The sequence below is a fragment of the Paramormyrops kingsleyae genome, chromosome 9 (assembly GCF_048594095.1).
Source record: "Paramormyrops kingsleyae isolate MSU_618 chromosome 9, PKINGS_0.4, whole genome shotgun sequence".
Classification (NCBI taxonomy): Eukaryota; Metazoa; Chordata; class Actinopteri; order Osteoglossiformes; family Mormyridae; genus Paramormyrops; species Paramormyrops kingsleyae.
Genome location: NC_132805.1, coordinates 31,895,645 through 31,916,944, shown reverse-complemented (window position 1 = coordinate 31,916,944; position 21,300 = coordinate 31,895,645). Strand labels below are relative to the sequence as shown.

The following is a 21,300-nucleotide window of genomic DNA, read 5'->3' as shown; positions in this document are numbered from 1 at the left end:
GCGCCTCGTCCCCTAAGCGGCGAGATAAGCGCTGCAACACGCGGCTTGTTTGCCACAGCTTTGCGGAGGAGCGCCTGTCTTTTACAAGGCAGTTTCACATCCTGCCCCCCAGAGGCCGACAGTTGAATTACTCGATTAAAATGCCATATTGCAATTTCATATCGATTACGTATCACCGAGCCAACCATTTAGGTCTCTCTCCAGTGTTATTGAAAAATCATTTGTTTCATTTATTCAGTTTTTGGCATGCCGATGCCAAATTAGCATCAGGTATTAGCCAATGAAATTAATTGAAACAAACTGCTCGTCAACATTGTAACCATTTTATTATTCTTTATTTTCGTAATTTCATGTGTAGCCTGGGCATCTATTGATCTTTTATGTTCTGTTTTTGTTCGATTAAATGAGAGGACGTTAATGGTAATCAGCCAATGAAAAGACACAGGTCAAATTGGTCAGGTAAAGATGCTTCTTCTCCAATACGGGCAGCTTGTGGATCAGTGGGTTAAGCCTCTGTGTCTGTGATCGGAAGGTCGCTGGTTCAAGCCCAGCCTCAGCAGGACAGTCATGTTGAGGCCCTTAACCCCCCCCAGCTCCATGGGCGCCGCTGCAGGTGGCTGCCCTTCACTGGCCTGCTTTCTCTCACCTACATGTGCATCATGGAGAGCAGGATGGGGTAGGAAAAAGAGAATTTCCCCACATAGTTCAATAGAATATCCTTAGGTACTGTATTATTATAGTTTTTAATCTTCAGTTTCGTTACAGCTTGTCTGCAAGTTTTTGTGGTGTGTTCCATAGAAACACTTTTTATCTGGTTTGTTCCAGTAAGTTCCAAGAAGCTCAGACATATTGGGATTGTAGATCGAGCATCAACATGAGTTGATCACCTAGTTAGACGTGGTGTTTTCCTGGTAGGTCTTAAAGGACAAGCTTATGAAGGCATGTTTGAAGTTGGTGGCCTCATGGTTGCTTGGGTGTTTGGCCCTATTGCCTGGTGCCCCACAGATTCGATTTGCTTAACAAACCACGGAAAGTCCAGAGGTACACGCTCACGCACTATTTTCCCTATACCTGAAGCTTTGTTTGTCTTCTTCATTTGCAAAAGGATATAGACTGTCAGACTGAAGCAGAGAGCCTGTTAGCATTTGGTAGCACGTTCAATAGCATTTTTAGGTCCATGTGGATGTGGAGTCTGCTCCACTGGATTCCTGGGTCTGATACTGGCCCTCTGTGGCTCTCCACCGCTCATCTCCCTGGGGGGGTCTGTCTCTGCTCCGCGATGCTGCCAGGAGCAGGGGTGGGGGAGGGGCGGAAGGAGGTATCGCGGGAAAAAAAAAAAACCTCAGTGCTTGTCAGCGTGAGACTTGGAAGGGATAGAGACGGAGTGAGAGAGAGAGAGAGAGAGAGAGAGAGACACAAACAGAAGAAGGGAGGGAGGGAGAGAGAGGGGGAGAGCAAGCGAGTGAGAGAGAGGGGGGAGAGCGAGCGAGTGAGAGAGAGGCTCCGGTGGCTGGGCGGCGGGCTGGCTGGATCCCTCGCTCGCTCGCTCGCTCGTGCCCACAAGACCGGTGATCGGCGGCGTGTGACAGGCTGGCCAGAGAGGACCATGAACGTGATGCATGCCTCTCCTCGCCTGCTTTCAGATACCGGCCAGAAGAAGACTCCAGAGAAGAAGGATGTGCGGCGCATGTCGTTCCAGCGACCCAAGGGGACCGTGGAGTATTCCGTAAGTGGCTGGCTGCCGTGCCCGCGGGAATGCGCGCGGAACCCGTCACACATGCACACGTGCGCCGCGCTCACCTGCACGTCCGAGCCCCCTCCCCCCGCCCGGCGCCGTTAGTGTGTGAGCGTGCGGGAGAGCAAGTCCGTGTCCACGCCGGTACCCCAGCATGCTCCCCGTCCCCCCCGGTGGCATTTCCCATTACCCCCCCCCCACCAGAACGCATTCCGGCACTGCGCGCGCCAGTGACCTTCGGAGCACGTTGTCGCCTGTATCGATCTCAGCGAGCGCGCAGCCCCCCCCACATTCGCCCCCACCCCTCTCGCGCCCCGACCGGCGCTGAGCCCCGTTCTCCGCCTGGCCGCGTTCTTGAAATGACCCTGAGCTCCAGCTGCCGCTGGGGGACGAGGAGGGAGCGGTGGCGCCCCCTGTACCCCGCTGCTGGATCTGCTTTGGGCTCAGTGGCAGCCGCTTGCGAGTATCTAGGTCATTTGTGCGTTTATTTATGTTTGGCTGCCCCCCCCCCCGATTACCCATGCTGCCTGCCTGTCTTTTTCTGCTCTTTCTTTGGTTTGTTTTTCTTTATTTTTGTCATTTTATTTTTTATTTCATCTCAGACCCTGGTGTCCCCTCCTGCATGGACAGGTGTTGTCCTTACCCCCATGTCTACAGGACAGGTGTCATTCTAACACCCCCCCCCCCCCCCCTCACCCATGCCTAACAGGGAGATCGCTGTCTTGGATGACGATTGGCCAATCGGGTGGCAGGGTTGAGGGATGAGGGGCAGTGTGTCACCGGGAAGGGACGGGTCCAGACATCAGCACCGATCTGCCATGCAAGCTGTTCCCTCTCTGTTTTGAAGTGGGGGGGGGGGGGTATTGAGGGGAGTGGGGGTGTTGGTCTAGAAGACAACAAAGAGGACAAAAGTCAATGCAAATAGCTGGGTCAAGTTGCGTGGACGTGCCCATCCCACCTTGGGGGGGGGAGGGGGGTTAAAGTCACCCAGCAGTTTGTCACATGCCACTGTAGCCCGATTCCATTCTTTGCCGGGGTAATGGTCGTGTTCCCTGTGTATTCTAGCTGTGCCAGTTCTGTGGACCTTTTCCCCAGGAAAGGAAATGCAACGACTTTTATCTGAAGAAAAGAGTTTGTGGGGACGGCAACCTTTCAGCAGGCTCTCCTGATAAGCCACCCTGTTGAGTCTGAGCCTATCGCTGGCTCAGCCAAACCCCAGCCACAAAAAGCAGCGCTGGCTTCAGAGACAGACTGCCGCCCCGCGTCTCCAGCGCCCTGAGCCCGGAGTTCAAGGCTCTGAATTTATCGCAGGTCACTATCACATCACAGTTTAATTTGCCCTTTTCTTGCAGAGGAATAACAGGTTTCTGGTTAGTGGGGCGTTTTTGAGTCCTTTCAGAGTCACTCTCAGGGTTTTCACTTAAGTGCCTTGCCTCGACGTCTACAGACGTCTCGTTGACGCCTTTCCTGAAGACGACTTCTTCCGTACGGAGCCCGGTGCAGAATGTTCCGGATGCACCAAAGATTGCAACTTTTTTTCCGAATGATTCACTGAATTACGTGATTTCCTCATCCGCGAGGGCCCAGGGGCGGGTGGTGTTTACGTCGGGAGATGTAACTGCAATTAACGCTGTCAGAGCCTGGATAGCTGTCAAGCAGCAGGCCTGTTTAAAGAGCCCAGGATTCGCATATCACTGCGTTCATGGTTTTATAATCGAAGGCTTACCTGCAAACAATGTCTTCCTTAATGGTTCTGAGGGTGAAGACCATTGCGATGATATTTAACGCAAAAGAGCCATGGAAGATTCCAGATAGTTTGGCCAGCTGTTAGGTTTATTTTCTGAACTGCAATGGCACAAACCGCTTACCGCAGGGATGTCCGAGCTGATACACACGCAGGCATTGTGGGATGGCGACGGGGTTTCGAGTATTCAGTCGCTGGGATGTACAGGTCGATCGATATTAAAAGCCGGTGTATCACGTGACCTCAGCGCACGTCCCGCGTCCCGTTACAGCCGGGCATACCACGCTGGCACGGCGCCAGGAGACGGGAAACGTGGTAAACACATCGCCAGGAGTGAGCACAGAGACGGGGGCCGTCGGGGACACCGCCCGCATCCCCGTCCGATGCCGGAGAGGGCGGTCGCCGCATTTATCTGGCGGCTGAGGTGGGCCGGGCAGGTGGGAGTGTGGAGCAGGTGAAGGAGGAAGCGGAGGAGGAGCCATTTACAAAGACGGGAGAAAACAAAGAACAGGGCTGAAAAATAGCAAGGCAGAATGGGCGAGTGAATCATTCGCATGTGACACTCCTGGGCTTCGTAGACGGAAAAAAAACAAACGCCACTTGACCTCCCCGCTAACAGAAGCCAGCAAGCACTAAGGAGGGGGGGGGGGGGCTGTTGCTGGCTGCCTGGCACGTTCCTCCGGACGGATGCAAGTCTCGGCTGCTCAGCACCATTTAATAGGAATATTTCTGGGCTGCTGTGCGACGCAGCATCCCAAGCGAACATCCTTCTACAAGGAGCCTTACCATGAGCGAAAAGTTAGAAAGCTCGCTTTGTGAAGTACGTCTGCATCAGGGCTATTCGGGTCATGGTCCTCAAGGACCGAGTCCTGCTGATTTCCCTGCCTTCCTTCACCTGTGAGCCAGGTGTGCAGCCTCTGGCCAGTCAGGATTACACTGACTAGCTGGGAAAACTGAAAACAAGGCCTGGATTTGGAATCGAGGTCCAATCGAGTTGAGGAGCCCTGGTCTATATTAAGCCAAGTGAATATAAATGACTCATGGGGGGGATTGTTTTTGTTTTACATTATTTACTGGTTGGAATCCAAATTAAATTAACCCCTCCCCCCCATCGTAGAGGTGTGCAGTGGTCTAGTCCTCTCTCTCTCACTCTCTCTTTCTCTCTCGCTCACTCTCTAACCAATCAGCACAGTCAGCACTTAAGTGTGTGACCCACTGGGGGACTGGGTCATTTGTTATTTCACCCGGGATTGGATGTCGTTTGATGGTGCTGCACCAACATGCCGGAATGACCCTGCTGGGCAGGGGGGGGGGGGCAGGCAGGCAGTATCCCACCGCCTCCCCCCCCCATGTTGTTGTGAGCATGCTGTAGTTTGCGTTTCTGCATTCAGCGCTGCACACGTGCAGTCACACCGATAGCTCTGTGTTCCCCGTGTGTTTATTTACATTTGCATTTCTTTTAATTTGCCGGTTTGGCTTTGGTCTGAGCAGGAAGTCGGCCGCCGGTGCATGAACGTTAAGAGCTGTCAGTCTCCCGCAGAATCGTCCCATAGATCGATCGCCAAGGCAGCACGCGCTCCAACATGGCGGTGAGGTCCGCTCGTCGCATGCAGAGCACGCCGGCTACAGCGGAGCGGCTGCGGCTTTGAGACGCGTCCTGCCCTCCCCTGGTGCTGTAATGTCACCTCTATTGGGAGTGACTGTTCTAAAATTAGGGCTTTAAGGGATCGACGGCGCAGTCGAAGCAGCGCGTGCCGTCGGGGTGGCTGCGGTGGGGTTGCCATGGCAACTGCCATGCCAAAGCCCCGTTTCGGTCCTTTCGCCGTGAGCCTCCAGAGCGGCGCATTCTTCATATCTCACGTTATGGGGCGACCCAAGCCGCTTCCGGCGCGATGACGCAGTCAGTATGGTGTGGCAGACGTCTGCTACGTTTACGCATAAGAAGCCCTGTTTTGATATACATTCATGTGCATTTCTGCCTATTGACATATAAACTAAGATCTGTGGTAGGAGCCTTTCTGAAAGACCACTGGCGGTTCCCCGATGATGAACTCTGTAGAAGTTAAGCCTTGCAGTCCGAGATTCCTGCAGGTCCCTGTTTCAAAGTCACCTTTCAGACTGGCCTCCAGAATGAAGACCCTACCCTCTCTCTTCCTGGGACAGATGCTCTTGATCACCTTAAACTTGGTGTCTGGTCACTCTGACGTGGGGTACGAGAATCGCAGCCATGCGAGGTTACATGGGCCAATCCCCCCCATCGTTGTTCTTTTCTAGAGCTTCTACAATTTATATTTCAGTATATTTAGTCATACAAGATTCAATTAATAATGGAATTTATTGATTTGCTGTGTATGGTGACGTGACCCAGCTGTAATGAAGTCTTGGTGTTTTCTGGCTGCCCGTGCTGAAGCTTTCTGTGCAGCTTCAACATGCCTGTCTCATTCCTCATATTAAATGTTCTTGTGTCACCCGCTGAGATTATACTCTATCGCTAATAATATTGCAGCCATAAATGTTATCAAACTAATTCTTAAACGCCTCAGATACTTCGCTTATATGTCATGCATTTAAGGCACATTGGAATTCTTTGGCTTTCACAAACCCCTCCCGGTTTTGAGTTAACAGACAAACAGTGATACGGTTATTCTGGCAGTCACAGGATTCAAACCCATGACCTTCCGAACACAAACACAGATCACTAATCTTCCAAGCTACACTCTGCCCCTAAATGCCCCTAAATACTCCTAAATGCCTCAGGCAAGGACATAACTTTGGGTTGAGCACCTGGGGGGGCTTGAGTTCTCCACCCATTTAAGGGCGTCCAGGGGGTGATATTGGCTGGTGGTGATTATTGGAGGGTTACAACCCCCCCATCTCACTCATAATTTATGCTCATTCATCATAAACACACATAGAACTTGTAGCAGTAGCCTGTTAATTGTATTAGCATGGGGGTACCTGTCATCATTTCGCGTCACCATGAGGGTGCTGAACCTTTGGCACTCAGCTCTAACTTGAGCAATATGCTGATATGTGTTGGGGGCGTTACAGTGAAAGTAAATATACACTATGATCTCTGATATACAAGTTTTGTTTTTTCTTTGATGAAAGCTACGTTTGTCCCTTCGCTCATGCCAAGGCCACCTTGCGATTCAAGGCCTTCTGTCCCTGTTGGCACAACAGCCCAGTCACGCTTATCAATTTGCTTCACATTGCGCTGATAGACGATGGCCACGGCACGTCTAACAGCCTTTATCATGTCTTTACAGAAAAAGGAAACAGTCAGGTCTAGTTTTATAAGATCCAAATGCCTCAACAGAGTCACTTTAAGGAAGACGGCAAGGTTGTAACTACCGAGCTGGATGAGCACCACAACTGGCTAATAGATATCCTGTAAGGACCCGCCTGCTGACATGACAGTTCAGGCACACGCACATCTGGCTGTCCTTAAATGTGCCTGACTAGAATTGTATTACTAATTACCATGGAAACAGGTGTGGAAAGGAGCAGTTTCTTAAAAGAACGAGAGAAATTTATTTAAACACACTGCGATTCCAGTAAAGAAACCATTTCAGTAGCAACAGCCCCCCCTTCTTCAACATGAAAACAATCCCCAAGACGTCTTCAAAGTCTTTCATGATGACTCTTGCGGTCAGGTATAATATGAAACAGAGTCATTATATGCATTGTATGATTTATATAACAGCAAGCCACTTAGAATATATGTTAGTTCTTTAATATGTTTACGTCTCGTGTAGCTATGTAAATTGGCACTGAATGTAGAAAATCTTTAATGAGCATTTAAGAATTTTGACGGTGGTGTGATTTTATTTATAGACCTTATAAAAATGTTGATTTACAGAGCGGGCGACTGGTCTGTTTGCGGGAATATAATTGAATGCATCTGAAATTATATTAATTGCCCATAAAAGAAACATAGTCATACAGTTTTGATCACGTTGCTGAAATTATGCATGTAGCGGGAGGTGCAGATGTACAAATTTAACTGACCCATATTATCTAATAAAAAGGGAGCCTTTTGCTTGAGGACTGTTAGTCAGAAGAGATATTCAGAGGATTCCTAATTGAAACCCTAGTAACCACAATCACTATGTTTTGTACTTAAAAAAAATGTATAGAAGGTGTCTCAAAGAAAACTAAGTAAAGAAAAGTATCTAACACAGTTCAATAGCTGTTAACTGACACTTATGATTTTTTTAACTTTATATATAAAGTGGGGGCGGTGAATGGCTCAGTGGGCTGGGTCTGTGGTCAGAAGATCACTGGTTCAGGCCTGAGTCTCGGCAGAACAGTCACATGTCCACGGGGCCTCGAGCGAGGCCCTCAACGCCCAGCTCCAGGGGCACGGTGCAGCTTGACCCTACACTGTGACCTCCCCCTCCCCCCCAAGCTATGGAGAGCAAGATTCCAGAAGAATTCCAATGTACTTGTGCAAATTGCAAAAAAAAAGGATTTAATCTTAAAAATTATAAAGCAACTCTTGTCATGTGATTTAGAAAAACATCAGCTGTTGCTCAAATAGAGAAGGTGTGACTGTACAGTGTTGGAAAATGTACAGTGACACCTACAGTCACTGGAAAAGTGACCATCAGGTGACCATTTCTTGACGGCTGTGTAGAAAATGACTCCTCCCCCCCCGTTCTCCTTGTTGCCGGAGTAGCATGGTCTATGGCGGGCATCCATCATGCCAATCGTAGGCATGTTACCGTGACGACTGGGAGGGCAGGGGGTCAATACAGCGTAGTGGCTTTTCTGTTCTAGTGCAACAAGCTATTACACCTGTTTCTATTATGGCTTTTTTCTGCTATATATTTACATGGTCTAGGTCAGTTTTATTCACAGCCGCGGGCCAGATGTATTCAAATAAAACTGGAGATGCAAAAGCCATAGCTTGTTGTTTACATACAGTAGTAGCTGTCCATCCATCCATCCATCCATCCATCCATCCAACACCATAACCCCAACCAGCATAGTAGCTGTTTTATGTACAGTAATAATTATTATTATTTTCATGTATTTATTTGTTTGTTTCTTTGTTTGTTTATACCTATGATGGTTACTTGTGACCCTGTAGGATCCGGTACTCAATAAATCATTGATTATATTAAAGAAAAACTTAAATCACATTTGTGTTTTCTTTTGTTTTTCATCAAAAACGCCCCAGTGTGTGTTGCCGTTAAGATGCTCACATATTCGATAGCTAGTTCAAGTCAACAGCTCTACTATGATTTGTGAAGTTTGTAATCTGAATAGTGTTGTTCGGTTGTGGTAGTTGAAAGAAACACCAAATATAGTGAATAAGGGAAAAGGTTTAACTTATGAAGAGAGCAGTAAGAGTTTATTGTGTTTATTTAAAATGTGGACAGTGGTTAGGGGCTGATTTCGTACTTGCCCTCGGTCTGCATCCAGCTGTCCCCTGGGATGGATGCCGGCGTTTTCCGGAAGCCAGCTTGCCGTCATATCAGGTCGTCCTCGAGGAGGACAGCGCTAATATGTTTTGGCCATGCGGCGCCTCCCTCCCAGACCCCCAGCTACATGCTGCTCTGTCCCACGTGACTCTCTGTGGATCTGAGCTCACGCACAGATATTCTGGTGACGGTCCACAATGTAAACAAAAGGAATTTCACCTGGGAACCGCATAAATATTGAGAAGAATGTTGCCTCAGCTTGTGTCCTCTCGGAAATTTCCTTCGCTACGGACTGTGTGTAAATCGTGTCAGACACCTGGCTACAGTGGCCCACTGAGCTATTTTGACCAGTAAATCGTATTTGTTAAACAAAATGTTTGTTTTTGTTTTGTTTAGCCAGGGTAAGAATAATAGATTTTGCCCTTTGCCTGATGGGAAACCATTAGTATGTGGCAGGTGCAGATTACCAGCTGGAACGTGGAGTTACTTCAGCTGTCATGCTTCATTCAACCCTAATCATACTGAACTGAGGCCTGTTACACATTCTTAATAGACAAAAATGACCCACCAAACTCCTCTTAATCCTTCTCAGGAGGTGATTCTTACTAATGACGACTCAGTAGCCGTCGGGTTGAGGGCTTGACGTCCTGACAGTGTTTCTCTGTCTCTTTCAGGTGGAGTCCCGGGATACGTTGAACAGTATTGCACTGAAGTTTGACACCACGCCCAATGAGCTGGTCCAGCTGAACAAGCTCTTCTCCAGAGCAGTTGTGCCTGGCCAGGTGACAGCTTCACGACATCACTTCCTGTCTGCCTGCCCCCAGTCCACTCATATATATTTTTGACTTGATTAAACTTGTATTGAGCTGCTGAGATTTTTAATAGACTGTCCACTAGCTAAATTAATATAAATGCAATTTAAGTTAACAAAAAAAAATTCTGAAACCAAGACATGGAGAACAAATGCATAAACACACAAATACTCTTTTTTAAACGAGGTCTTCTGCAACTGAACTGACATTGATTTACATAAGGAGTGTTATGTGACAAGGAGAAATTTAAGAAACAGTCAGTAAACGGCAGTCATATCCTACCATCCTGCACTGACAGGACTGATGCAGCACAGGCCAGAAGCTGCTATATTTGTCAGGGCTGCAGGAAACGAAATTATACATTTGGCTATTTTTAAAAGAATCCATTCTCACTGGGGGGAGGCAAAGGGAGTGTGAATATTTTAGTATCAGTAATGGTGTGAGTCCCAAAAAGAACATTTTTGCCTCCGTTTGTTACCTTATTTTGTATTTATAGATTTCCTTTTTCAAAGAGTTATGCAACTGAACGTCAGTGCATCTCAAATACACGGGAAAAAATATCCTGAAACACCGAAGGTGGCGCTTGTGGGGTTGGGGGGGGGGGGCAGTGCGGCAGTGCGGATCGTCCCCAAAATGGGTGACGTCAGTGTATCCGGGCGTGGCACTTCTGCGGGGGTTTAAGGATGCCAGCCACTCGGAGCCTTAAGCCAGGGCACGGAGACGGGAAAACAGCTGCTTGAAGCCGGGGGGCTCTCCCGACTGGCACCGCACCCGGGTGACGCATGACTAATCACTTTGACATTTATTATTGTTTATTCTGAAGTCCCATAAAACAGACTGAATCCCTCAACCCCATATGTACAGTAAGACGTCTCGGAAGATCACTGTCTGATCAGTGTTTCATTTCACAGTCATTTTCAGATTCACTTTAATGCAATAAATAAACCTTAATGTCATGTAACTCCTTAACCACATGTAACACAGAACAATGTTTAATGTGTCACTGTCCAGTCGGCTTTGACAACGAAAAGGCTATTTTTTTTTTTAATGGACTGAAAAACAGGTTTGCTAAGCAAACAACTTTCTGCTAATATGTGGGATTTCTCCAAAACCCCAAATGACAATATTTTCACCTAGATAAAGTAGTCATATCCAGCAGCTTTGTAACATTATAAGATCTTATGTAAGTTATGTAATTATATAAGTTCTTGTTTCATTATCCTGGTGAGCGCTGCATGTACAGTTGTGTGTGCACACGTCCGTGTGTGTTTGTCCACGTGTTTCTGTCTGGTTCTGTTGTCGTGCTTCTCGTGTGTGTGAATGTGCGTGTATGTGTGTACGTGTGCACGTGTACATGCGCTTGCACCATTCCGGGGGGGGAGGGGCAATGTCTCCTTTATAGACTGTCTCTGTTACCCGCAGGTTCTCTATGTTCCGGACCCCGAGTATGTTTCCAGCGTGGGAAGCTCACCCTCACTCAGTCCCATCAGCCTGCTGTCTCCCACCTCCTCTGAGGCCGACCTAGAGAAGGTCACAGTAAGTCCACCCCCCCACACACGGTTTACACGCCACTGACAGACTGCAGTGCTGATACCTGTCATGTCTTCTAGCTGGGATAGAGGCAGTGGACATGGTTGCCACCACTCAGGTCATGCAATAGCTTGGGACTTCCGAGGTTTGTGGCCCCCTGTTGGCCACAAATAGTCACTACACCAAATGTGAAATAAATGCATTCCATATTTAGAAGATATGTAAGCCCAAGAATCGACAAACCCACCCCAGTCCGTGTAAACCCCACGTTGCTGTTTTGATATATCCGCACTCTATTTTTGGAACACAGATTCTGAAAGTAAATTGCGGTTTATTAATGATCAGGGTCCATAATCTCCCAGCATTTTGCTTCTGTGTTCGTGATCGGTCTTCATTAGCCGCTGTGCTGCAGAGGCGTAACGGGTATCCTTTGTTCTGTAACCGACGCAAACAAAATGGTTCCGATGACGGGTGTTCCTCCTTCCTCTGCAGCAAAATGACACATTTCACACGTCTACTGCGTGCGTCAGCTTCCAAGTACGAGGCTTAAACATAGAGTCGGCAGGACAAGGCAGAGAGCTGGTTCCGAAGCATCCTGCCAAATGTGCTTTTACTGCCAAAGCTTCTTCTCCACACAAACAGTATGTTTCTCTCTAAAGGACATCCCTACATATTTTCCTCTCTAAAATTTTTGTGATAATTTAAAAGAATTGTCTTTGACAGCTAATGTTTTTAGCCATGATGGCTAACAATCCTAGCCTTTTGCACAGCTGTGTAGCTTATTAGCTATACGGGTTACGTGCCTTGTCCAAAAGTGTAACGGCAGGGCTCCTGCTCAGATCTAAACCAGTAGCCAGTTATGTCCTTAACTGTTATGCCCCCTGCTGGCCTTTTATTATTTGTGTCCCGAGTTGTTATATTTTAGTTGATGGTGGGTTCTGAAGTCTCATCAATTTTAAATATTGACTCTGTCGGTGGCATGGTCTCTCAGTAGGTAGCATTGTCGCCTCACACCTCCAGGGTTCGAATCATGCACCTGCTCTGGATGACGGTCGCGGCGGCTCCCCGAGGTGTGTGGATTTCCTCCTGTGGTTATGAGTTTTTCCAAGCTGGCCATTGCGTGTGAGCCCTGTGATGGACTGGCATCCCATCCAGGCTGTGCTCTAGCTCTATTTCTCTATTTCCCGGGATAGGTTCCAGACCCACCTTGAGCTGGTGCCGGATCAGGGAAGTGATGACGGATGTGGAACCCGAAATCTTGATTATTAGTTGTTAGCGGTGACTTACGGACAACAGCAGCTGAGACACAATTCTCCTAATAATGACATAATCCGCTCAGCCGATGCACCACTACCCGCTGATCTCAGATCAGTCGATGTTTGGAGTGCATTTCTGGCTTGATAATCACATGCCTGCAGGACACCGTGCGAATTCGGCCCTGGCGTCAAGGGTCCGTCTGTTACGGGTCTCTGCGGTGAGCTTGGCATCTCAGAGACGGTATTGGATCTGAACTCCACCCACCCCCCCCAAAAAAAAAATAAATAAATAAACTTGGTAGCCAAACTAACTGCAAACTTAGAGCTTGGAGCCCTTATCTATATAGGTCAGGCCTTTGGGAATGGGTTGTATTTTATTTTACTTTATGTGGTGGGGGGGTTGGAAGGCAGCAGGTGTAAGCGAGAAGAAATTAAGTTTTTAGACAAGAAGACATGCTAATTGGTGTTTAGGAGACCAGCTGAAAGGCAGTCACACTCCCTGACACCCAGAGAATTTATTTCTCATAAAAATGGTTCATTCATTCATTTTCCCTCAAACTATTTAAGGGAAAGAGCATGTACTGTGAATAAAGGGGGGAATCAGTGGACCAAGGGGGCTCCAGAGGGACAACGAGAACAGAGCCTCAGGACACCACAGCACTATCGTCTTAATTAGCTTTTAATTGGGGAGCATTTTAACGGGTCTGCACGGGAAGATGCTCCGATGTGCCCTCGGAAGATGAAGCGAGCCGTACGTGGTGCAGGTCTACAGGATAATCATGACCCTTGATGCTTGGTATGTGCAACGCCATGTCTACCAGCACTAGATGATTCGATGCGTTGATGCGCTCACTTTCATCATTTAAAATCTTAAAGCAATGAACAAATAATTCAGTGAGTATGAGCTCATATCCGGTAGCTGATGAGCAAAATAGTTAATTCCAGCGATTCTCTGGGTGCAGAGCTCAATCTCTTCTCACTTGTGTGTTGCTTTAGACACTAATTGTCTTCTGAATAAATGTAAACAGTCCTGTGGACCACCTAAACATGCTGTTTGCATCTCTGACATCTCCTATTGGACATTACTCAGTTTGTACTATGATAAATTGCTGATCTTAAACCTTAGTCCCAGGTACCGATTATATATCACATGTTGTAGCTGGGTCCTCATTAATTAGTTGAGGTCTTCTTTGGGGCTGTTGACCTGCAACGTTCACCGGACGTTGCATTCACCTATCATTTGCTTTTCTCCGAAGCGAATGATAGGTGAGTGCATTAAGTGACAGGAGGAGAGCACTGGCGTAACCCCGCAATCGGTAATGCGACGGGGGGAGGGGGTAAACGCAGCACTACTGCCTGCGCTGGAGTGAAAAATATTACCGCGCGAGACAGATAGCATCAGCGGAAAGACCGCGCTCTGGTAGGGCACACAGTAAGGATTCCTTAGGCTAGCCTTAAAGCTCAGAGGATAATTACCAGTGACACTACCGTTAATTATTGAATTAGCTAGCTAGTTAATTGTCGGTGCATGCTGGGCAGGGCTTTGCTTCTGTTGAATCGGGCCGGATCGGTGCAGGGTGATGGACGGTTTGCAGTTAGTGGTGTTCCGTCCAACAGCTGGACGGGGCCCATAGTTCAGTGAGCGCCTTTCTTTTTGAGGGGACGGGTTTCATGTTCGGCCCCCGACCCTCCGCTGTGGCAGCACCACCCTTTCTGCCGTAGACTTGCTAAAATTAGGGACGGCGGGAGGGTGTGTGCAGTGTGGGGGGGTTGAACGTGTGAGTGGTCCTGGCAAACGGGCAGGCGAATGAGAGCATGCGTTTCCGGTCCAATCCAAGGGCTGCTGAATCCCCCCCCCCCCACACACACACACCCCGTCGCCCCCGGCTCTCTTCTGTGCAGGCTCACTCATAGCGCAGAATTTAAGAGGCTTGTTTGTGGTGTGAAATAGATTGTAAGCGCAAAGACAGCATTAAGATTACGATCTTTTTCCTGCACCAGCTGCATAGTTACACCTGTACTACATATTTTTGTCCACCAGGTGGATGATTTTTGTGTTTTAATTTGAGTTGTGTGGTTTAACTATTCACAGTAGGTAGGTGAGGTTAATGGTAAATAAAAATGACCAGTCTGTGTCTTCATAATATGCGTAAACTGTCCTTAAGGGTGGTATGAACTGATCTGTACATGTAAGTTCCGTATAAGGATGTAAAGTTAAACTCGGCATAGTGTAAATATAACGGCAGCAATGTGTACTGGCACAGGTTCTGGGGAAAACAGACTCCGTCGGTTCCTTCCGGATGGCACGCCCTCCCGGCGCGGACTGCCTGTCCTATTATCCGTGATCCTCGGCGTGAATCCGGGCGCCCGTCGCCTGCCGGGCCGGACCGCTGCCACGTCCTCGGGCCGGCCTTTCCAGCGCCCACCGAGAGGAGTGGCCAGATGGCCGCCGGTCTGGATGCCAGAGAATCTGCTGAATCCTCTCCCACTGTGGCTAATGGCTGCCCTCCCCCGCACGGCCACCGGGCGGAACGTGCGTCTCTCCTCGCCTGGACCTCATGTGGCCTCACGCCTCTGCCGTCCGTCTCCGGGGGTAGGGTTTCCGGACACCCGCTGGGGTTTGGCCGCCGGCACCGGCTCCGGGGTCCGCGGGGCACGATTTGTGCGTAAATTCTTACGTAAGACGTAAACACGTTACTGTGTAAATAAGGGCCAGAGGATAAATATGGACGTGTTTTTTTATTTTTTCCCACTCCCACTTTGGCAGACTCTGGATGTCTGAATCTCCCACGACTGCTCATTTGAAATCAGTAAAAGCTGTCTGGGAAGACAAAAGGCATTTAAATACACCCATTCGTAAGGCAGCGTGAAAATAAATCTCTGAGCATTGATTCAGACCGGATTGATCCGTGATGCAGGCGAGAAACCCATAGAGTTTTATCGCTGTCTGCTTTGGTGATGCTGCTGGGGGTGATTCACCCTGGTGGGGCAGCGAGGAGTTTTCCTAGAATTTCATTTAAGACTGAGCTTGAGAAACGAGTGCCTATATTTGCAGACTGGCCAAAAATAGACGCCCGGGCGAAGATATAGGAATGAATAAAAAGCTGTGCTGACTCGATCAGACTGTACATCCCGACAGATTTCCTCTAGGACAGAAGGGCCGGGAACATCTGGATTAATGGCTTGCAGGTATCGTTAAAGAATAATGGGAAACCCCTCTGTACAGTGTTTTCCTCCAGCAGACGGACCCACTCCCATAAGTGTCTGTGCAGATCCGCTCTGCGCATAATTAGCCGCGGATGAGCATGGTGGCCTCGGTACGAGCTGACGGAATGGCAGATCAGCTCGTTAGAGCGTCGTCCTTTGCCAGTGTCTGCTTGCCCGGAGCAGAAAGAAAAGGGGCGTTACAGTGACTCAGGGAGGAAGCCTTGTCACAAGCACAGATCTGCTGCTTTCATCTATGCAGTGTGTCAGTAGATGTATGAGATAGTGTCAGCATATTGATGAGGGTGTGTGTGTCTGTGTGTGTGTGTGTGTGTGTGTGTGTGTCTGTGTGTATTTTACCAAACTTGCGGGTGCAGATGAGGGGCAGATTATCCATACTCAGGCTAGGGGCAGATTAGCCAGGTTTAGGTTAGGGGCAGATTATCCATACTCAGGCTAGGGGCAGATTAGCCAGGCTTAGGTTAGGGGCAGATTATCCATACTCAGGCTAGGGGCAGATTATCCAGGCTCCAGTTAGGGGCAGATTAGCCAGGCTCCAGTTAGCGGCAGATTATCCAAACTCAGGTCAGCAGCAGATTATCCAGTCCTGGGTTAAGGGCAGATTATCCAGGTTTAGATTAGGCTTTATTCTGCTTGACTATTTGACTAAGCAGGCAGGCAGTACTACGTCCTGCTGCCCTTCACCCCAGAGTGACGCCTCATTCCATAGCCACCGATAGTCTGCTCATTGAAGTAGTCCGTGCAGAGAGTATCGGGGGTGCCCTGGCCTGGGCACCAGAGCCCCAAGATCTTCAGATCACTCTCCCCCGGCATTTATCCAAATGTCCTCTCTGTTCTGCAGCCCAGCGGCTGGGCAGAGTCTCGTCCCAGCTCTCCCCCTACCAGCCTGCTCCTGAGTGATGCCGTTTCATTTCATCCTGTGCATTTGACCTATTCTGGTGTAAGATAAGGACAAACTGCAGGAAAGTCAAACTCCTAACTACGGTGCTATGAGAATGAAGTGCGGGCTGATACGTTACGTTGTAGGTCTCTTTTAAAATGGGTGTAAATTGTCACGTCAGGTGTGAGGAAGAAGAAAACCAAACACTTCCAGAAGGGGGCGCCGGTGCTGCATTCAGCATGTGAACAGCAGCTGACAGGTATCTCTCTCACTGCGCTGTAAATTAGGACTCTGATGGGCCCCCCCGGCCAGAAGCCCCGCCTCCCCCCTCCACCGGGCTCCGCCCCACCCGAGTGGTGTCATCAACTTCCGAGGAGGAAGAGGCCCTTACTGAGAAGTTCCTCAAGATCAACTGCAAGTACATCACAGACGGCAAGGCAAGCCCCACATCCGTTAGACGCACCTGCGCACACGGAGGTGCAGTCTCACGCACACAGAGTCACACTCACGCAGACTCACGGGCAGAGTGACACACATCAAGACACCCAGTCTCACACACACAGCTCATGTCAGACAATTTCTCCAGTGAGTCGATTTTCCTGGGGGAGCCATTATCAACGTCTGATCATAATGCAAACAGCAGTGAACTCCCAATCAAACACCTGTGCACATTCTGCATAGCCTGCACAATTTTCGGTGCAGTTTTGAATCATTTAAGCCTGAGCACAAAAGATAAATGTGTACTTAGAACTCCTCTGTATTAGACAGGGAGGAAGGAAAAGCCCCTTAAAGGTTGAACTGACAGCCATCTTCAGCATCAAACCTGTACACACAAGTTCAGTCAGAAAATACGAAAGTAGTGAATGGGGGCGCCGAAATGGACTGGTGTCCCCTCCAAGGGAAAGACCTCAGCTCTACGATGGACCTCAGCCTCAGCCAGGGGAAAGACCTCAGCTCTACGATGGACCTCAGCCTCAGCCAGGGGAAAGACCTCAGCTCTACGATGGACCTCAGCCTCAGCCAGGGGAAAGACCTCAGCTCTACGATGGACCTCAGCCTCAGCCAGGGGAAAGACCTCAGCTCTACGATGGACTGACATCCCTTCTGGGGACAAACCTCAGCCTCGCCATGGACTCTCAGGATTAGCTCAACCCAGTGCCTTGTCCTGTCTGAGATCAGCTCCAAACCTTACCTGCTATCGATGTTTAGAAGAAAGAAAAAATTGAATCAGACTAGATAGACAGACAGACAGACAGACAGACAGACAGACAGACAGACAGACAGACAGCCTTTATTGTCCTATAACGATATTTGTCTTCACAGTTTGTTCCAATACAAACACAAGTACATTACCGGCCTCTAACTTGTTAAACATGTTGGGCACAAATACATAAAACGGCACATAAACAAATACACACAATATACACCCAGTTAGTAGCAGAGATTTGATGGGTACAAGGTTAATGTAGCAAGTTCAGTGCAGCTATGACAATAGGGACAAAACAAACAGAATGTTCCCTGCTACTGATTCTGTGAGAGGGTTTGAAATCCAGCAGTGCTGCATCTACTCATTGATCACCGGTGGAGCAAGCAGCACATGGCCCTGTCACGCAGCCCCCCCCCCCCCCCAGTCCCCTCACACAGTCCCACCACGCAGCTCCACCATGGTTTAACATGCCCTCCCCAGTTCTGCCCTCTCACACCTTTCCATCTCAGGTTCATGCACAGCACACAAGCCACTTTCAATCTTTCTCCGTATTTTTCAACTTCCACTTAAAACTTCCCCATATTCTGTTACTCTGTTTCTTTTCCTCCATCCCTCCATTTTTACACTTCTCCCTTTTCTGTTTTCCTCTGACTCAGGTTCTCCCCTTCATCTGTCTCATGCTCAGTTTCGTATCTCTTCCTCCATCTTTCCATGTTTCCTTTTTCAATCTTTGTGTTTTATCCCTTCATCTCTCACGCTCCCTCTGTTTTCTTTTCTGTCTTCCTCCACCTTCCCCCCTCTTTCTTTGCTGTTGCCTTTCTGCCTGTCTTTTCTGTCATCTACCTTGGCATTTCCTCCTCGTCCCCGTCTCCTATCCCCCACTCTCAGATCTGTGTGTGTGTCCCCATCTTCCTTAAAGGGAGCCGTCAGCGGGGTTCTGCTGGTCACTCCCAACAACGTCATGTTCGACCCTCACCGGACGGACCCGCTGGTGATGGAGCGCGGCTGTGAGGAGTACGGCATCATGTGTCCCCTGGAGGAGATCATGTCGGCCGCTGTGCACCGCGAGATAACCGACAGCAAGATCAGAGAGTCCATCCCTCAGTAAGTGCCTCTTTCATACACAAGGTCAGCCAGCACTTCTGTGTCTGTTCCCCTGTCCTGTTTGCAGGCCTTCTTTAGGAAGCCTCTCAAAACATTAATGTGACCATTAATAGATGTTACCCGGGTTACGATGGTCCATGTTACAATATTTTGACTTTACCCTGGGTATACCAATTCCATTCTGATTTTCGTTTTCAGTACATTATTCAATAAATTGCATGAGATAGTCAACATTTTATTATAAAATAGGATTTCCATTAATAATTTTGCCCAACTCTAGGCTAATGTAAGTGTTCTAAGCATGTTTAAGGTAGGCTAGGCTAGGCTATCATGTTTGTTAGGTTAGGTGTACTGTATAAAAATGCATTTTCACCTTACGATATTTTCACCATCGTAACCCAGGGACTGTCTGTACTCCAGAGTTAACAGTGAGTCTACAACTACATATTTATTTTTTTGAAAGAGAATAATGATTTTTTTTCAGGAGGTCAGTGCTACCCACAGTTTTTGTTCTGGGCTTATGAGATGCTTTTAAAGAGCATTTTAGATCATTTCCAATAGCATAACTGAGATGACCGCAGTGTCCCCCTCAGCTTTGACCTTTATGGTACAGTCCAGTTTCATTTGATCAATAGCAAATAGCAACTCCTTTTCATATGAGAATGGTATTTCCCTGTAGGGACCTAGAGCAGTTGTTGGGGAGGGACCCATGTCACCCAAAGAGAATACCGCGGAGTCATGCTGACGAACCAGAGACTCGGGGGCGGGACGTGGGTAACGACAGCTCCAGCACAGCCCCCCGCAGCACAGAGGAGTCCTTTTCCGAGGACGTCTTCACCGAGTCGGAGCTCTCGCCCATCCGGGAGGAGCTGGTGTCCTCCGACGAACTGCGGCATGACAAGTCGTCCGGGGCCTCTTCCGAGTCCGTACAGACCGTCAGCCAGGTCGAAGTTGCCGGAAACCTGGAGGCGGTCGCTGTCGCCTCCACACCCTCGACCCGGCAAGCGGAGGAGCCGATGCTCGTGGCGGACGCAGGACCAGGGTGCCAGGCCACACAGCGTCCTTCCTCCACGGGCTCCAAACATCCCAGCATGGATGAGGTACCGGGGATGCCCGGCCTGGAGGGGAACAAGTCTTACAGCGCCTCGGATGCACAGGGATCCACCGCTGCGGCCTCCCAGCCCTGCGGTCAAGACAGACCCGATGGTGCCAGACCGGCTGGGGAGTCCGGCCAGGACACGGAGGCCGACGTGGAGGAGCTGAGAAAGATGTGGAAGAGTCATACTATGCAACAGACTAAGGAGCAGAGGGAGACGGTGCACATGGACGTGATGGGAGCCAAGGAAGGGCAGATGACGCCAGAAGGTAGGGGGCACTGTAGGGTGATGCTGGGGGTGTAGGGTGGTGGGGGCTGTGGGAATAGAAGTACATAAAGGAGGCTGTCATTTTTGTAGGGTGTCAGCATGCAGAAGGAGTCCCTAAAAACGTTGTTCAGGTACCTCCTCTTCAATGTATCTGGTTTATTTTCGACACAGGATCCACAGACAAAAAAAAATCTATTTAATTTCCTCACGACCAGCAGACATTCCCACTCATGCAGTTCTGAATGTACATGTCGAATGCGGGGTACTCATGCTGAGGCTCTTTCCAAGCTTCTCAGCGACTTCATTACCTCGCAACTAATTGCGGCAGACTCCCCGAGGATGCGGTAAAGGCATTTAATCCGGGCCCTGGCCCAGAGAGATATGCCGCGATACACACGGGCAGTATTACCTGACACAGCAGAAATCAGCATCACGGTCTTCTTCAGGGTCCCTCTGAGGGTAAAGACTTTGAGTTAACGCCCAAAAGTCTCGGTGGATTCGGTCCAAACCATTTAGCTTCTTACGTTTAAGTCGGTCGTGATTCATTGAGCCTTTCCTCCCTCCACCCGAGTTGCCGCCGGTTAAACTGGTCCCCAGTGCATTTGGTTTCCTGCTTCAGATTACACAGGTGAGAGTGTCTATCCCCAGTAAAGCTCTAAGAATGTCAAATTTAATCTGTACTTAATAAGTTACACCAGGCGACTGAGTGGACTTCCATGCTATTTCAGTATCTGGGAAGGAGTCGGCTGTTATTAGATCTGTCCCAGAAATCTGTGAGCATGTGTAGATGCACATCCAGCACAGAGCTCCCAGCAAACCAGTTAAGATGAACAGCATGCATAATGCTTCAGTCTGTTCTGGGACCAGTAACCTGATACTGAGAGACTATGACAGTGCCCCCCCACGTTTTATACAGTTTCATCCGTTCGTCCATTTTGCCTCCAACTGAAGAGCTTGTTTTTGAGACCCAAGTCGGGCTGCTTCGTCATATGTTACAGTATTGGAAGCAGAACT

General features: G+C 48.9%; 1 protein-coding gene across 11 annotated transcripts in view; it reads left to right on the top strand.

The window, feature by feature from the left end:
- The window catches only part of oxr1a (oxidation resistance 1a), a 123,359-nt gene that overhangs the window by 86,354 nt on the left and 15,705 nt on the right, over nucleotides 1-21,300 (top strand). For 9 of the 11 annotated variants that reach the window (XM_072716795.1, XM_072716787.1, XM_072716794.1 and 6 more), the window contains 6 exons: nucleotides 1,644-1,726; nucleotides 9,583-9,690; nucleotides 11,143-11,256; nucleotides 16,899-17,048; nucleotides 18,738-18,922; nucleotides 19,602-20,287. In XM_072716795.1, the coding sequence (XP_072572896.1) occupies nucleotides 1,644-1,726; nucleotides 9,583-9,690; nucleotides 11,143-11,256; nucleotides 16,899-17,048; nucleotides 18,738-18,922; nucleotides 19,602-20,287 (1,326 nt within the window). Of the gene's footprint in view, nucleotides 1-1,497; nucleotides 1,727-9,582; nucleotides 9,691-11,142; nucleotides 11,257-16,898; nucleotides 17,049-18,737; nucleotides 18,923-19,601; nucleotides 20,288-21,300 lie in introns of those variants that run through there. The other 2 variants (XM_072716785.1, XM_023814162.2) reach the window with 2 other exon arrangements.